The sequence below is a fragment of the Podarcis melisellensis genome (assembly GCF_964234715.1).
Source record: "Podarcis melisellensis genome assembly, chromosome: 5".
Lineage (NCBI taxonomy): Eukaryota > Metazoa > Chordata > Lepidosauria > Squamata > Lacertidae > Podarcis > Podarcis melisellensis.
The window spans coordinates 92,852,945-92,871,424 of record NC_138537.1 but is presented as its reverse complement, the minus strand read 5'-3'; the positions used below and the strand labels follow the sequence as shown (position 1 = coordinate 92,871,424).

Sequence of the window (18,480 nt, the reverse complement as noted above, 5' to 3'; positions counted from 1 at the left end):
CAGATTCACTCCTCTGCCTTCTGTAATGTAGCTAACAGAAAAAAGACAGTCACAGAACTGAGAAATTGCACAAAACAATGAAATACCGTGAAAATCCCTGACACGAGAACTAATCGACTATAAATATTATCTTGTGGAAATCAACTAAATAATAAAAATCAAAAAGCTTAAGGAAAAAATGAGAAAAACCTAATTATAATTATATGTCAGAATTTTTGGGTTTCTACCCTTGTTTGAATTTTGGTCATTTAAAGTTTATGATTTTTCTATTCCCTCCTGAGGAAACTGAATAGTTCAGTGAAACGAGGTTTGTAGCCAGCATCCTGTTAAGGCTTTGTTCTATTTTATGTTTTTCTAATTTTTTCCTTAAGCTTTTTGATTTTTATTATTTAGTTGATTTCTGTAATGTAGCTGGATTGAAAAGAGCAAGTTATACAACTCTCTAACACAGGGATTAAAATTTATCTCACTGGCCAGCTTTCTTACAAGATGAGGAGATAAGCTTTTAGCTGCCTGCAAGAAGACTGTATTGTTTTTATCTTTTGATGTCAAGAGTCTCTTGCAATGAGTGCTGGGGGTTGTTTTGTTATTGTTTATTTGAATTATATAAGCCAACTTTGAAATACTATCAGACTTAAATTAGTTGCCCTTGGGTGTGACTGAAATCAATTAGAAAAGCTATTGATATCAATTGATGTAAGTGGAGCCAAAATTTACCTCATTTATTCTGGGTCCAGCCCATAGTACTGAAGAATGGATATAAATGTATTAAATAAATAGATATTTTATTTCTAAATATCTCCTCACCTCAAAAAGCAAAATGATTTAGCAGTAGGTGCAGTGCAGCTTACTGAACAATTTGCACTTGTGTTTGTTTGAAGGATGAACATGGGTGCTTTGCTCCAAATGGTTTATTCAAGATTGTCATCGTAGGCAATTCAAGTGTGGGGAAGACTTCCTTTTTAAGGCGTTTTTGCGAAGACCATTTTTTCCCAGGCACTGCTGCTACAGTCGGTAAGTAAGTTAAAGGAAAAAAGGACACACAATTCACATTTGTCTGGGCCGCTCATACATATCCAGACTTGGTGACCCACACTTATTTCCACTGTTTATACGTGTCCTTGTATTTTCAGTCCTCGCTAAACACTGGCTTTTTAAAAGATGTGTCTCATTTCTCTTATTCTTTGGAATTGTTTCTAATTATACCATGGGTAGTGTTAAGTTGTGGGCGAACATATCAGACGACACAGCGATTCTTCAAACAGCTCTTGTTTATTTAAAGGCCAGAACAGAACTGAACTGAAGAGCTCAGTCAGCCTGCTTATATAGAGCTCCAGAACAACGTAACTGTAGCAGCTTTCTAAAACTATCCAATCACTGAACGTCACTTTCGATCCTTCATTTGCATAACTATCTACAGTATCCCCCTGCTGGCCCAGGGTGAGAACTTCAGTACATAACAGGTAGACAACCTAAGGCCTGGGGGCAGATCCAGCCCAATCGCCTTCTCAATCCGGCCCACGGATGGTCTGGGAATCAGCGTGTTTTTACATGAGTATAATGTGTTCTTTTATTTAAAATGCATCTTTGGGTTATTTATGGGGCCTGCCTGGTGTTTTTACATGAGTAGAATGTGTCCTTTTATTTAAAATGCATCTCTGGGTTATTTGTGGGGCCTAGGAATTCATTCATTCCCCTCCCCCCCAAAAAATATAGTCCGGCCCCCCACAAGGTCTGAGGGACAGTGAACCAGCCCCCTGCTGAAAAAGTTTCCTGAATTATACCTGATGGAAACTGATGGAAAGGTGGGTGTGGTTTGAGGGAAGCAACCTGGCAAGGCAAATTGGATTCCCTTGTGGTTCAAGACTGGCCTGCAGGCTGTAGGTCCTGTGTCCCCCCCCACCCACCCACCCCACACACCTGGATATAATCTAAGCTGTGTTCCTTTACAGGTGTGGATTACAGTGTAAAAATGGTGCCAGTGGATAACCACCAAGTACTGCTGCAGTTCTGGGACACTGCTGGGCAAGAAAGGTGAGGAAATGCCCTTACGTCCTGCTTCAACACTGGCAGGGCTGCCCTTTATTTATTCGAGCCAGGCATGGGGGTCTGCTGGGGGGCTAAGGTGGGGGCAGTTGAAGAATCTTTATTTGCATCAGCCACTAACCATAGTGATAAAATAAAATAAAATAAAATAAAATAAAATAAAATAAAATAAAATGTGCATCCCTAGCTAACAGGACCAGTGGTCAGGGATGATGGGAATTGTAGTTCCTAAACAGCTGGAGGGCCAAGTTTGGGGATGCCTCAGTTAAAGGAGTTAAAACTCTTGCCTATCTGCTTCCTGGTGGTTTCTACCTGTAGCAATCCAATAACCCTTATGCCAGGGGTGAGAAAGTGAACATATGCTATGCCCTGCTGTGAATTGTGGTCATATCCTGCAACCTTGGCGTCACCCTATACAGTGGTACCTCGGGTTAAGTACTTAATTTGTTCCGGAGGTCGGTTCTTAATCTGAAACTGTTCTTAACCTGAAGCACCACTTTAGCTAATGGGGCCTCCTGCTGCCGCCAGGCCACCGGAGCACGATTTCTGTTCTTATCCTGAAGCAAAGTTCTTAACCTGAAGCAGTATTTCTGGGTTAGCGGAGTCTGTAACCTGAAGCGTATGTAACCTGAAGCGTATGTAACCCAAGGTACCACTGTATGGTCAGATCATCTTTTTTCTAGGCTTGTTGTTCTGTTGGCTTTATCTGCTGTATGCTTTTGGTGCTAATGACAGAAGATTCATAAAGAGATCTGATTTGCAGGTACCGCAGCATCACCAAGCAGTTCTTTCGAAAAGCTGACGGCGTGGTTGTGATGTATGACATAACAGCAAAAGAGTCGTTCACAGCTGTGAAGCAATGGTTAGTGAGCATTGAGGTAAGAAGGATTGAGAGTGTGAGCACATTAGTGCTTACCCCGGCTCCAGGGATGCGGGTGGCGCTGTGATCTAAACCACTGAGCCTCTTGGGCTTGCCAGTCAGAAGGTTGGCGGTTTGAATCCCCACAATGGGGTGAGCTCCCATTGCTCTGTCCTAGCAGCTTGAAAGCACGCCAGTGCAAGCAAATAAATAGATACCGCTGCAACAGGAAGGTAAATAGTGTTTCTGTGCGCTCTGGGTTCCGTCACGGTGTCCCGTTGCGCCAGAAGTGGTTTAGTCATGCTGGCCACATGACTTGGAAAGCTGTCTATGGACAAACGTCGGCTCTCTCAGCCTGAAAGCAACCCACAACCCCATAGTCGCCTTTGACTGGACTTAACCGTCCAGGACATAACTGTCAACTTACAGATTTGAAAATAAGGGACCAGCAGCCTCAAAAATAAGGGATCAGCAGCCAAAATAAGGGATTTTCACAGCAAAAGTATGTTCAACTTCTGAGCCCCTCCGAGCCAAAGGCAGAAAGCCCAGCCAGCAGCCAAACGAAGCCTCAAGCGGTGGTTCCCACAGCGCAGCAAACCGGCAAAGGGGATGCAGCAAGGGAAACCACCGTCACCTCTCCGCTGGGAAGCGCTGAGCAAAGGCAAGTCCCCAGGCAACGCGGCCAATTTGATCGGCACAAGGCATGCAAGCTCCACCCCCAGTTGTTCTTAGACTCCTTAATGGGTGAGCAACGCAGCCAAGCAACACAGTTGGAGCCTCCCTCCTCCCTGGCCATCAGGGAGGGAGGGAGAGGAGCTGCTTCCTTTGAAACCTGGGAAATTTAAGGGACATCATCAATAAGGGACAGCAGCAGGACACAGCACTGGGATAAGGGACTTTCCCGCCAAATAAGGGACAGTTGACAGCTATGGTCCAGGGGTCCTTTACCTTTTACCTTTACCCTGGCTCCCGCACACTTTTACTGCTCATGTTTGAAACAGGACATTAGCCACAATCCAAGGTTATCTTGTCTCTTCTTGAGAAATTCTGCTGTTTGGTGTGCTTTCCCTCAAACAAGCTTACATTCAATTAGAAAACAGAAGCCACGGTTAAGCCGAGATGCGTACAATTCAGGCAGCTCTTGGGCGTGTGAATGACAGCATCAGTAATTTGGAGTTCAGCGTGGGGGTCATCCACACACACTTCTCTGGTGTGAACAGCAACATAAAAAAAGCACTGGAAACGCAGCGCTTTGTTCAAAACCACTACAGTGGTGCCCCGCAAGATGAACGCCTCGCAAGACGAAAAACCCGCTAGACGAAAGGGTTTTCCATTTTGGAGGCGCTTCGTAAAACGAATTCCCCTATGGGGTTGCTTCGCAAGACGAAAAAAATCTTGCATCCCCCCGCGGGTTTTTTTCGCTTTTTTCTTCCTTTTTTAAAGCCGCTAAGCCGCTTATCAGCTGTTCCGCTGATAAGCCGCTTAACAGCTGATCGCTGGAAGCCGCTTGACAGCTGTAGCGCTAATCCGCTAAGCTGTCAATGGGCTTGCTTCGCAAGACGAAAAAACCGCTATACGAAGAGCCTCACGGAACGGATTAATTTCGTCTTGCGAGGCACCACTGTAATTTGTATGTAGTTAAAATAGGGATGTGGTTGATTAATTGTATTACTATGCCACTTTTCACTAAAATTACTCTCAAAGTGGCTTGTTGTTGTTGTTTAGTCGTTTAGTCATGTCCGACTTTTCGTGACCCCATGGACCAGAGCACACCAGGCACTCCTGTCTTCCACTGCCTCCCGCAGTTTGGTCAAACTCATGCTGGTAGCGTCCAGAACACTATCCAACCATCTCATCCTCTTTTGTCCCCTTCTCCTTGTGCCCTCTATCTTTCCCAACATCAGGGTCTTTTCCAGGGAGTCTTCTCTTCTCATGAGGTAGCCAAAATATTGGAGCCTCAGCTTCATTGATTTGTCCTTCCGGTGAGCACTCAGTGCTGGTTTCCTTCAGAATGGAGAGGTTTGATCTTCCTGCAGTCCATGGGACTCTCAAGAGCCTCCTCCAGCACCATAATTCAAAAGCATCAATTCTTCGGCAATCAGCCTTCTTTATGGTCCAGCTTTCAAAGTGGCTTACAAACAATAAATCACAATAGCATATTAGAACATCACAAATACAGCATAATTCATACAAAATAATTAACAAACCGTCAATAAAGCAATCTGTAAAACACCATTAACAAAACAGCAACTAAAACGTGAGCTAAACAGAACAACAATAGCAAAAGGCATATTATATTATTAACAAATCAATTAGGCATTTATAACAGAATATTATAACCACAATGTACCGGTATATCTGGAATGTTGTGTGTACTCATTTTTGTGTCTGCTTGCAGTGCTGGCTATGAGCTTTCAATGCTTTCAGGAGAGAACCCGTATTTTAACTGCTGTTTGTTATCTTCTAGGAAGCAGCAGGGGAGAATATTCCTGTCCTCTTGCTTGGGAACAAAACAGATAATGAAAAAGAACGGGAAATCCCCAAGGGATTAGGAGAGCATTTAGCCAAGGTACAGTATGAAGAACATACAGTTCTAAAAACAACCAGTAATGTACATTTAACAAAACTCCATGTTCCTCTTGGGAACAACTTCTGTGATAACAAGGTCAATGAATATTACCCATCTGTGGCATGAAGTCAAATATTTGATTTTGTATATCTCATTAAGCTGAGGCCTTTGAAGCTATCTCATTAGGACTGAAGAAGGGCTTGCTTTCACAATGTGATGATCAAGTTTCAAGAAAAAATCCCTCTGAATTGCCTGTTTCAATTAGAGCTGGTTTACTTATCCTCTGTGAGGGAGCCATCTTTCTTTGAGTACATCGATTTCGTGATCCTGGGTACAAGAACAGCTTTCCTTTTGACGAGAAGGCATTATAGATGGAAGGGAATCTACGGGCAGCTGCAAATTTGCCCTGTGGCCCTAGAGAAGAGGAGTAAAATACCATATTTTTTGCTCTGTAAGACGCACCAGACCACAAGACGCACCTAGTTTTTGGAGGAGGAAAACAAGGAAAAAAATATTCTGAATCTCAGAAGCCAGAACAGCAAGAGGTATCTCTGCGCAGTGAAAGCAGCAATCCCTCTTGCTGTTCTGGCTTCTGGGATAGCTGCGCAGCCTGCATTCGCTCCACAAGACGCACACACATTTCCCCCTTACTTTTAAGGAGGGAAAAAGTGAGTCTTATAGAGCAAAAAATATAGTACTTCTCTTCACCCCTGGCAACAGCAGTTGCATCCTCCACCTTGGTTTAAAGCTGAAAGTCACAGCTCTCTCATAGTATATAAAGCTGGATACTACCAAAATTTAGCCGTGCACTACTTTTAAGCACGTCGAAGAAAGAGCCCAACTGAAGCAGAACCAACTTGACTTCTGAAAGAGGAAAAACCCTGTAGATCTCACAAACTTATCAGAATTCTTTGAGAGTGTCAACAAGCAGATAGAGGTAATCTGGTTGACATTGTGTACTTGGACTTCCAAAGAGCTTTAGACAATGTACCTCGCCAAACACTCCAGAGTAAGCTTAGCAGTCAAAAATAAAAAATTACACTCAGGACAAGGGTGATTCTGGTTTGAAGCCTATATAGTGGTATCTTGGTTCTCAAACTTAATCCGTTCTGGAAGTCCGTTCCAAAACCAAAGCGTTCCAAAGCCAAGGCATGCTTTCCCATAGAAAGTAATGCAAAACGGATTAATCTGTTCCAGACTTTTAAAAACAACTCCAAAAATAGCAACTTAACATCAATTTTACTATCTAAAGAGACAATTGAGCCATAAAATGAAAGCAACAATCAATACTGTACTATAAAATAAATAAGACAGTGTCGTAGATGATAAAAATTAAACTTACATTTTTTTTCTTATAATAGTTATTGTTTTTATTGTTTTATTATTATTTTTTATTTTATTATTTTATTGTTTTTATCAATTTCTGCAATCACACAATCAATCAGTAGCTGAACTGGGTTTCACACAGTCACAAAAACAAATTAACTGAAAAAGCCACAAAAACGGAAAATAAATAGCTAAAACAAAAGCGCCAAACTTAATCTGTTCTGGAAGTCTATTTGACTTCTGAAATGTTTGAAAACTAAGGTGCAGCTTCTGAATGGTGCAGGCGCCCTGGAAACAATAGCCGACAGCTGCATCGGACGTTCGACTTCAAAAAAAGTTTGAAAACTGCAACACCTAACTTCTGGGTTTTTGGCGTTTGGGAACCAAGGCATTTGAGAACCAAGGTACCACTGTACCAATGATGTATCAATGTGTCAGAAGGAGCTCTCCCTGCTCCTAAACCCAAAGGAAATGTTGGGGTATTTAGATAGCCTTCAAAAGGGCCATATGTAAATCTCTTCCAGCAAATCCAGGCCTTAAATTATGTAACTATCGGTGTGTATCATCTCATTATGAAAAGTGATTGTCTCAATGCAATACATGACTACAGTGGCAAAATTATATTTTAAAAAATCTAACCGCCACAATGCAGCAATAAAGGAAGTCATAGTGGCTGTTACATAAATACAAATATATTTTAGGGGACGGCGGATGCTTTTACAGTGGAATGAGATATATGTATAAATTTAGATTTAGTCCCCAAGGGTGCTTGTTGCTAAATGATGTGAACAATGATTTTTTTCTTTCTTTTCTATTACAGGATTACAATTTAATCTTCTATGAATGCAGTGCTCTGTCAGGTGACGGCATAAACAAGTCTGTCCGACACTTGGCCAGGTAAGGAAAAGTGTTAAGGATGCTTTGCAAACTAGGGTCAATCAAGTTTTATAAATGGGTTCCAGTGAACGAGTGTCTTCATGATGTTTGAGTGGTCCTGGTGTTGGTGTCGCTTCTCATACCAGGATCTCAGTGAAGAAAACTATTATGCCACCATCAGTAGGAGAACTGTATACCAAGTACCGTATTTTTCGCTCTATAACACGCACTTGACCATAACACGCACATCGTTTTTAGAGGAGGAAAACAAGGGGGGGGGGAATTCTGAATGAAACAGTGGATGTATCATTTTTGTGCTTCATGCTGTGGCCACAGACATGTGATCTGATGGTGAATTTGGGGTGACCCAATGCAAAAATCCTGAGAATCCCTGTGGATCCATGCTTTGTAACCACGTTTTTGCACCATTGCAGCCCCAGGCAACAGTGGGTGCGTGATTTTTTTGGTGCAGGCTGTAGCCATGGACATGCTATGTGATCTGATGGTGAATTTGGGGTGACCCAATGCAAAGATCCTGAGGATCCATGTGGATCCATGCTTTGTAACTACATTTTAAGTGGGGAGGGAAGGAAAAACACAAAAGGGACAGGGAATTAGAAGGAAGGAGACTCTGCTTTCCCTCTGTTTGCCTGAAGGGGAGGGGATTTGCCTGCTCTTTGTTCCGTTTGAGCAAACACAGCAACGAAACACAAGCGGGTGGGCAGTAAGACCCTGAGGCAGAATGCAGGAAAGCAGCAACTTCCTCTTTTCAGGTTTCCCTTCTCCGACACACGATTTGATTTTTGCCTGATTTATGTTCCTGCACTCGCCCTAGTCGGCTCCAGGGACCACACATTCGCTCAATAACACGCACAGAGATTTCCCCTTCCTTTTTAGGAGAAAAAATCTGCGTGTTATAGAGAGAAAAATACGGTACACGAATAAGATTTGAAATGGGAAAAGGAGCATTCAGCATGAGCTGGGAAAGTGAACATTGGTGTAGCTTCTATTTGGAATTGTATATCAGAATCATTATTTGGCAAATGGTTGTGAGTGTTGGTGTAGCTCTTCAATGCACTCATGAGCAATATTTCATTATCTTAACTGTGTTTCATTGTCACTTTGAAAAGGGTTCTTGGCATGTAAGTAGCCTAGCTTAGTTTAAAAGGATAATTCATCGAAGGTAGATCCAGAGGTGTAATGGGGGGGGGCGTTGTAAGGCCGGTTGCCCCAGGATGCAAAATAGTTGAGGCAAAAAATTTCGACCACCTGGTGCTGCCTATTGTTGTAAACAAAAATCTGTCCTTTTTCCCTTATGGGGTATCCAAGAGCCCATATAGAGTCCTTACATAGTGTAATGGTTATATGGGGTTGCTCGTGCGTAAGTTGCCGCCACTCCTGGCTAGGTAGCCTGGTTAAACCTTTCCTGGCTGGACAGCCCTACACTTCGTGGCTGTTCAGTCGCTAGCAGAATCCGTCAGTGGGCGTTTCTTGAACTTCTTCCAGCAAAGAAGTTCTTTGACGCCAAGTCTACGCCTACTTTCCCTGCGCGGAAGTCTTCTGCGCAGGGTGGGTGTGGGTAGTGGAGGACCCGTGCTCTCCCCGCTAGTCTCCGGCGAGGAGTCCTGGAGCCCCCTCGCCGATTCCCCCATCCGCCCCCCTTTATCCCTGGTGTTACGCTGATTTCCTTCCCCAGCCGATGAGTTCCCTCTCTCCCTGCTTGGCCCTTCTCCGGCATCACTTGGGAGCCCTGCCTCCACTTCTGGCTCCGATGTCAGTTCCCTGACACATAGGTTCCCTATTGGTAGGACAAAATAACAGAGGCCAACCAGAGAATTTTGAGAAGCAAAGCAGCTAGTAAGCCTGATCTTTATTGATCTGTTGCAACAGGGTGCTCCCCTCACCCGCAGGAAAGGAGGAGGAACCCAGAACAATGGCGCGCAAGACCTTATATGGACTTTTGAAATTGTCACCCTGTAGATCAAGACCACTCCCAGAAACATCATACATACATCACAGAAGGGGTGTAACCTAAGACCACCCCTCAGATACATCACACCTACATCACAGAAAAGGCGGTCTAAACAGAAATTTGAATGTTGTTTTTCTCCTGTCTTTGTTTATCTCTTGTCTGGCAGGTTATTTGATTGGATTGCCTGGGGACCCTGGCCAGTCTTTTGTAGTGATAAATACATAGTTCCTGGGCCATGTCACAGGCTCACACTCTATTCAAACACCCTTAAGACAGGATTTGTGAAGGAAAAGACAATGGGGAGGCTTTTCCATTTTCCTTTGACCTTGCAGAGAAAACATTTGCTCAGTTTGGGAATCAAAATGGTTCCAGGTCAGTCTTCCTGTGCTGATCTGTGTACGTGCTTGGTTGATACACTTATGAACATTTAACATATATCTAAGACCTCAAAATTCCAACGACACTCTATACAGCTGCACACTTCCACTTCAAACAGCTTCACCGTGCAAACCAGGAAATGACCTCTCCAGACAACTGGGCAACTCTTCTTTTCCTACCTCTGTGGCTCTGATCTGCTGGGTAATGTGGATGCCATTGGGCATGCATACTATGTCCAGTTCCCACCCACCCACCCTCTGTGCAAAACTGGGTGCTGGCAATCCATGCTACGCCACTGGTTAGATCTATCAATGGCTATTAACCCAGTTGGTTAACAGAACTTAACATTCACATTCATGTTTCTTTCTGTAGGGTTTTAAAAGAGCAAGAAGAAAAGGTGAAGGAAAAGACTATTCAGCTACATCAAGCCTCCAAGAAGAAGACTTGTTGTATCAAGCAGTAGGGGGCGTTTATGGCTTATACACACTTAACTTTTGCCCTGTTCTTTCTAGCCACTCTTCTACGCTCAAAAGGACTGTGGCCAAGCACTGGGATTGGGGGTTTTTTTAGCCTTGGAGCTTTCCGTGTGAAAATCTTCTCTTTAGTGCTCATTCTGAGCAAATATCAATTCAGGTTTTCTTCAGATTGAGGTTTCCTCCGTTTGAGTGCCAAAGAGCAGCTTTTCGCAAGGAAAGCTCTGGGACAAAAAACAACAAAACCCGCTCAGACACAGACCTTATAAGGAAACAGTGGATGAAGGGTAATAATTGTGGGGTGTGAAATACAGAGCAGTCAAATACAACATTCCTAGAGTGGACATAAAAAGGGGATGTCTGGGGATGTCTGGACCAGCCAGTCGGAACTTTCTGTTTCCTCCTGGGCTGGGACAAACTTCCTCTACATTTGACTAGAGGTGGGCGTGACCTTACCTGTGCAGGTAACAAAACAGCAGAGGGCAAGACAGCCATCTCTCTCTCTGACTCCATTCCTTGAAGAAGCATCATCTCCTTAGCCTACGATGCTCTCTTGGCAGCCAAGAGAGGACAAAGGAACTACTGCATTTTTCGCTCTATAAGACGCACCAGACCACAAGACGCACCTAGTTTTTGGAGGAGGAAAACAAGAAAAAATTATTATGAATCTCAGAAGCCAGAAGAGCAAGAGGGATTGCTGCGCAGTGAAAGCAGCAATCCCTCTTGCTGTTCTGGCTTCTGGGATAGCTGTGCAGCCTGCATTCGCTCCATAAGACGCACACACATTTCCCCCTTACTTTTAAGGAGGGAAAAAGTGAGTCTTATGGAGCAAAAAATATGGTATCTCCTTATGGGATAGATTCAATAATAATAAGAAGAAGAAGAATTTCTATTATTTATACCCCACCCAGCCACTCTGGGCAGCTTACAACACATCTAAAAACATAATAAAAACATCAATCCTTTTAAAAAAGGGTAAGTGTAGATAGGCCCTACATCCATTTTTTCCTGTTAATAAGTAAACTTAGTCTTTTCCCCTTTGCATAGAATACCACGTCTGCCGCACAGTACAGTCAGAAGCATTCACCACAAAACCTAAGAAAACATCTGAGGAGCACTAGCCTACTGGATTATGCTAATGGGTATTTGGTTTCTGCTGGGCTGTAAAGTATTCCAGGTGAAGCCCCACTTCTGTTGGCGAGGGCTTCCTTTCGAAAACCCTTTTCTCTTACAACTTCCTGCTGGTTTCTGGTACTTACTCTCCTGCTTCCTCCTCTTCCTGGGATGGAGTTTGACATTGATAAGTTCAGGGCTTATCCTCACAGTCTTAAAATCTGCCTTGCCACTGCCTGTTTCCCTTAACTGGAGGTAAAGCCAGCCTTTTTGCCTAATCAATATTAACATGAAAAGGTGTTTTTTAAAAAATTTTTAAAAATGCATTCAGTTGTACCATAAAACATTCGTTTGCTACATCATGGTTTTCCCTGCTTCCATACCCCACATCCTTAAAAGTAAAGGTAAAGGGACCCCTGACCATTAGGTACAGTCGCAAACGACACTGGGGTTGCAGCGCTCATCTCGCTTTACTGGCCGAGGGAGCCGACGTTTGTCCACAGACCGTTTTCCCGGGTCATGTGGCCAGCATGACTAAGCCGCTTCTGGCGAACCAGAGCAGCACACGGAAACGCCATTTACCTTCCTGCCAGAGCAGTACCTATTTATCTACTTGCACTTTGATGTGCTTTCGAACTGCTAGGTGGGCAGGAGCAGGGACCGTTGTGGGGATTCGAACCGATTTCATGGTTGTTCTTGCTGCTGCTGAATTCCAGGTGCAACTTTCTCTCCTCCTCGGATGGATTTCCCAGGCAGGAAGTCCCTTTTCTCTCATTGTGGCTTACTTCTGAGTTGGAGTGCCTGACTCAGTTGCTAGCACACCAGGCACAATGCCCTCTTCTCTCTCCATAGTCTTTCAAAGGGCAAAAGCTTTGCTGCCCCCTCCTTGCTTTAATGTCTGTTGGCAGCCTCGATGTTCCCCAGCAGCCCAGACAGCTGCATGCAAGAGGCAAGCTGGTAGCAAGCAGTGCGGCAGCTAGACTGGTGACTGGAAGCGGCCGCCAGGACCACATAACACCGGTCCTGAGAGATCTGCACTGGCTCCCAGTACGTTTCCGAGCACAATTCAAAGTGTTGGTGCTGACCTTTAAAGCCCTAAACGGCCTCAGTCCAGTATACCTGAAGAAGCATCTCCACCCCCATCGTTCTGCCCGGACACTGAGATCCAGCGCTGAGGGCCTTCTGGCGGTTCCCTCATTGCAAGAAGTGAGGTTACAGGGAACCAGGCAGAGGGTCTTCTCAGTAGTGGCACCTGCCCTGTGGAACGCCCTCCCAGCAGATGTGAAGGAAATAAGCAGCTATCTTCTTTTTAAAAGACATCCGAAGGCAGCCCTGTTTAGGGAAGTTTTGAATATTTAATGCTGTATTGTTTTTAACACTTGATTGAAGCTGCCCAGAGTGGCTGGGGAAACTCAGCCAGATGGGCGGGGTATAAATAATAAATTATTATTATTATTATTATTATTATTATTATTATTATTATTATTATTATTATTTGTACTGGATAGGATTTACTCCTGAGGAGGAGGAAGTGCCAAGTGAGCCGTGCCCCTTCACAGCCACATCATTCATGTTGGTGGCAAGTAGGGTTTGGTCAAGTGAATAGCCCAAAGTTGTTGGTTTATTTTCTTTGCACAATCTCCAATAAAAAATGAAGTTTTTGAGCTATTTGTAAGGGAAAATGACACAGCCGACAGGGTTTGCCTATGTCCCGATTTCCCCAGACATTTAAGCAATTTCTGCCCAGACTTCTTCTGACAGCTGATTGCTGGCTATGTCCAGGAAAGTCTGGACATATGGCCACCCTAGTGGTAAGGGAGGAAATAGGTATATAGAAAAGAAAATTCCAGGATGCAAAGGTCCAGATTTGGGTGGCACTGCGGTGTAAAAACCAGAGCTTAGGGCTTGCCGATCGGAAGGTTGGCAGTTCGAATCCCCGTGACGGAGTGAGCTCCCGTTGCTCTGTCCCAGCTCCTGCCAACCAAGCAGTTCAAAAGCACACCAATGCAAGTAGATAAATAGGTACCACTACAGCGGGAAGGTAAATGGCATTTCCATGCGCTGCTCGGGTTTCACCAGAAGCAACTTAGTTATGCTGGCCATGTGACTCGGAAAAACGATCTGTGGATGAGCGCCACAACCCCAGACTCGTTTACGACTGGACTTAACTGTCAGGGGTCCTTTACCTTTTATTCTTTGGTGAGAGAACCCTCCCCTGAGATTTAATTGCTTTGTGATTATTCCAGATGAATAGAAACCTTTTCCATTTTATTAGCTGATCATATGTTGTTTGATTTAGAATATTCTGAAATGAGATTCGATTGGGAAATAAATGAAAGAAGAGTTTTAAACATTGCTTAATAAATTCATTGGAAAGTTGTTCATAATTATATTTATTGTATTTATATGAATATTGAGACAAAAAGAAATGAGTATGTTTTGATAAAAAATTATTGATTTATTTGTTCCATTTTATTTAGTTTTTGTAATTATCTTAAATAATGTAATTCAATCACTTCTGTTTTCTCCATTTGTTTAACTACTATAAAAAGATCAAGGCTGTTTCTGTATTAGTTTGATTCACTTTAACAATTGTGGCTGCAATCCAAGGCCCAGAAAGACAGATAAGATTTTTTTTCCTGTTTTCTTCCAAAGGTTTTGTTTATATTTTTCTTTTAAAAAAATAAACATTTTAAATTATGAAATATTTTATGATGATGAATAACATGTTTAGCACACTGTGTTCATATATTTACTCTCCCCAAATGATTTCTGTGTAATAGGAACACTTTTGTATAATACCATGTACAGTCTTGGATCGTTACAGTTCCTACACCAAATCAACATGAAATGGTAGAGAAGCTTGTTGAAATCCAGGCTTTTATAAGTCCATGATAAACAGGATGACAAGTATGAAGAAAGAAAAACTGATAGGAGCTCAGAAAACGAGACTGACTGAATTTCACGTCATATTCACATTGATAGTTTCATCTTTTGACCCTCATCCCCGCGATGGGGTGAGCTCCTTTTGCTCGGCCCCTGCTCCTGCCCACCTAGCAGTTCGAAAGCACGTTAAAGTTCAAGTAGATAAATAGGTACCACTCCAGCGGGAAGGTAAACAGTGTTTCCGTGCGCTGCTCTGATTTCACCAGAAGCGGCTTAGTCATGCTGAGCACATGACCCAGAAACTGTCTGCGGACAAACACCGGCTCCCTTCGCTAGTAAAGCAAGATGAGCGCCGAAACCCCAGAGTCGTCCACGACTGGACTTAATGGTCAGGGGTCCCTTTACCCTTTACCTTTAAAGTAGGAAAGCCAAAGAGATGCTACGTTCTTACACTCCATCTGCTTGTTACATAACCACTTCCTCCTCCACAGAAGGACCTTTCCTCTTATTCCCTAACTACAGTGGTACCTCAGGTTACAGACGCTTCAAGTTACAAACTCTGATAACCCAGAAATAGTACCTCGGGTTAAGAACTTTGCTTCAGGATGAGAACAGAAATCGTGCTCCAGCGGCGGCGCGGCGGCAGCAGGAGGCCCCATTAGCTAAAGTGGTGCTTCCGGTTAAGAACAGTTTCAGGTTAAGAATGGACCTCCGGAACGAATTAAGTACGTAACCAGACGTACCACTGTACACTTTGTCGAAACCTTTTTGGAAGTCCAAGAATACCATGAAAGCTGCCTCCATCTTCAGGCTTGTTGACTCTCAAATAGGTTAGTGAGACTGGACGTATTCTTGACCGGTTCCATGTCAGCAAGGCTTGCTCAATATGCTTGGCTATTTTATCTGGCAGTGCTTTGCACCAATTGTTCTGAAACAGATATTAAGCCAGGGGTTATCAACCTGGTCCCTATCGCCCACTGTTTCAGGGTTCTAGGTGGGCGGTAAGGGGTTCTATGACACAAGCTGAATCCTCCTTCCATTGAGCACTGGTAGGCGGTAAGAAAATTTCACCATCAAGAAAGATGCATTAGTGGGTAGTAGGTATAAAAAGGTTGACTACTCCTGTATTAGGGATGCGGATGGCGCTGTGGCTTAAACCACAGAGCCTAGAACTTGCTGATCAGAAGGTCGGCGGTTTGAATCCCCGCGAAAGGGTGAGCTCCCGTTGTTCGGTCCCTGCTCCTGCCAACCTAGCAGTTCAAAAGCACATCAAAGTGCAAGTAGATAAATAGGTAAGGTAAACGGCGGAAGGTAAACGGCGTTTCCGTGCACTGCTCTGGTTCGCCAGAAGCGGCTTAGTCATGCTGGCCACATGACCCGGAAGCTGTACGCCGGCTCCCTCGGCCAATAAAGCGAGATGAGCGCCGCAACCCCAGAGTCGGTCACCATTGGACCTAATGGTCAGGGGTCCCTTTACCCCTATATTAAGCTAACTAGCCTGTAATTTCCAGGATCCCCTGTATCACTCCCTAAAATAATTGTGTTACCTTGGCCAAGTTCCAGCTAACAGATACTGTACATATAATACAGAAGCCGATCACAGGAACACGTTACATATTTTTGTTAGCAGATCAGCAATTTCGCACCTGAATTCTCAGGTGGATGCTCTCTGGGACCAGCACCCAGTCAGTTTTATTTTGCCAGATTGTTGTTGTTTTGGCGCTTTTCACAATTTTTGGAATTTCGATTTCCCCTGACTCGTTTTCACATTTTTTCTGAATTTTTGGTTTTTCTTATAGGCGGGTAACAATTTTTTTGCTATGTTGGAGAATTTTTTATTCTCCTAACGATTTTTCACTCTCTCTTTTTGTAATTTTTCATTTTGGGGCATTATTTATTGTGTTTTTCAGAGTTTTTTGAGTTCTTGTTTTTCCAGATTGGCAACAGATCTTGCTGTTCTGGCTTCTGAGATTCAGAATATTTTTTTTCGTTTTCTTCCTCCAAAAACTAGGTGCGTCTTTGGTCTGGTGCGTCTTATAGAGTGAAAAATACAGTATTTTGATGTATGGATATGAATCCTCTGAATGTGGTTTGTCTCGTGCCGAATGTGGAAATATATCTGGTGAAACTAGGAAGGACTTGATATCCTGATTTTCCATTTCCAAATCAACCAATGTATTTTAAATCACCATTATGAATAACATCACAAAGACCTTGGACATAAATGCATTTGCATTGAAATAAGGGCTACAGATTCTAGCAGACGATGTTTTCAAATTTGACTTGTGGTTCTGCTGCCTGTGCACTTAAGAGCGTAAAAATGTGAGAGTGGCAGCGCTTAAGTATGACAGCCATAAATTGATGTTTTAGGCCAGTGCACTCTCTCTTGAATCTCCCGGCAGCTAATCAGCCAGGAAATAATCTTATTGTCTGAAGGTCCTTCGGCCAGACTGCTGCTACTATTTTTGAAACTGGTCTACCCTTAATCCACTTAGCCAGTCAAAACCTCACCCTCTTTTGTTCACAGTTTATGAGTTTACAACCTTCGTGTATATCTCTTCCTTCACTTCAGAAACAAAAAACATTGCATGTGGTGGATATCAAATTGTTCTGTTATTTAAAGGCTTAAAACGATCCACCTATTTATTTAGTGGAGGGAAGAACCAGCTTTTATCTTTTTCAACCGAGTCACCTTCTAACTGCTGCCAGAAAATACCTGTACTTGTTTTTTTACCAACACCATCCAGGTTAGACTGAGTATAAAACCAGCCACATTTGTATAATTAAATAAAAGTATCAATATATCCTCTATTAATTATAAAGATCTGCTAAGGCGAGTTCAGTTTGATACGTTTTCTTTAAAGCTTATAGTAATAAGGTTCCTGCCGCACACAGTTATTCCCTGCGCTATTCAAGAGTCGAGCTAACCTAGTCTAGTTCTGCAACGTCTTTCCAACAGTGGCCCATCAAGATGTCTCTGAGAGCACATGAGCAAGTAAAAGTCCTGGCCTTGTTCATCTCTTTATTTCAGCATCAGAGACGTTGCTTCTGTATGTATAGTTTCCATTTGGTTATTGTAGCCAGTGACAGACCAATCCTGCATGAATTTTGTTGCTTTCGGGCACAAGATGTGACAAGTCATTTGCTGCATCCATTGTCACATCTTGCAGTAATGAAGTCCATCAGTTACCGTATTTTTCCCTCTATAAGACGCACCCGACCACAAGACGCACCTAGTTTTTGGAGGATGAAAACAAGAAAAAAAAAATTCAGAATCTCAGAAGCCAGAACAGCAAGAGGGATCACTGCACAGTGGAGGCAGCAATCCCTCTTGTTGTTCTGGCTTCTGGGATAGCTGTGCAGCCTGCATTCACTCCATAAGACGCACACACATTTCCCCTTACTTTTTAGAAGGGAAAAAGTGAGTCTTATGGAGCAAAAAATACAGTAATTATGCAGGTATTTTGTTTATTCTGTTCTAAACAGCTGAAACAATTTGATGCCTACAATCCTACTGAGGGTTGTTCTGGTTTTTTAATTTGTTTAAAAAAATAACTATTACTTGTTATCTAAGAGAGGATGTTGTGTCATAGATGTCATTAGATGCATAATCTAATGAGATTATGATAGACACATAATCTAAGGAACTAAGGCTGAGAGCTAGTGTCCGAGAGCAAATATTCATGAATTTTGAGCTACATATTAGTCTCCAGTTTGAAACTCAGCTCACCTACTCCCTGGGCGACCTTTAGCATGCAACTCTCTAGCGCCAGCTGAAATACGGGGCAAGAACAAAACTGATCTACCTTACAGGATTTACACCTTTGAAGACATCAATGTTAAGCAATGTTATTTCAGTGAGTCGAAATCCAGTCCGTCTCTAAATGATCTGTTCAGGAAACTGCAGCCGCAACTTCACTTTCCATGCTACTATGGATAAACATGCCATTAGTCACAAGGCAAGGCAGCTAGTTGGTTGCTA

The 18,480-nt window shown here is 43.1% G+C and overlaps 1 protein-coding gene across 1 annotated transcript in view; it reads left to right on the top strand.

Moving 5' to 3' along the window:
* CRACR2A (calcium release activated channel regulator 2A) overlaps positions 1-12,994 on the top strand; it is a 38,746-nt gene extending 25,752 nt beyond the window's left edge. The window contains exons 13-18 of the mRNA XM_081911922.1: positions 882-1,014; positions 1,953-2,034; positions 2,810-2,924; positions 5,373-5,474; positions 7,621-7,697; positions 10,399-12,994. Of these exons, the coding sequence (XP_081768048.1) occupies positions 882-1,014; positions 1,953-2,034; positions 2,810-2,924; positions 5,373-5,474; positions 7,621-7,697; positions 10,399-10,489 (600 nt within the window). The 3' untranslated portion in view covers positions 10,490-12,994. The remainder of the gene's footprint in view (positions 1-881; positions 1,015-1,952; positions 2,035-2,809; positions 2,925-5,372; positions 5,475-7,620; positions 7,698-10,398) is intronic.
* Positions 12,995-18,480: the final 5,486 nt, after the last annotated feature.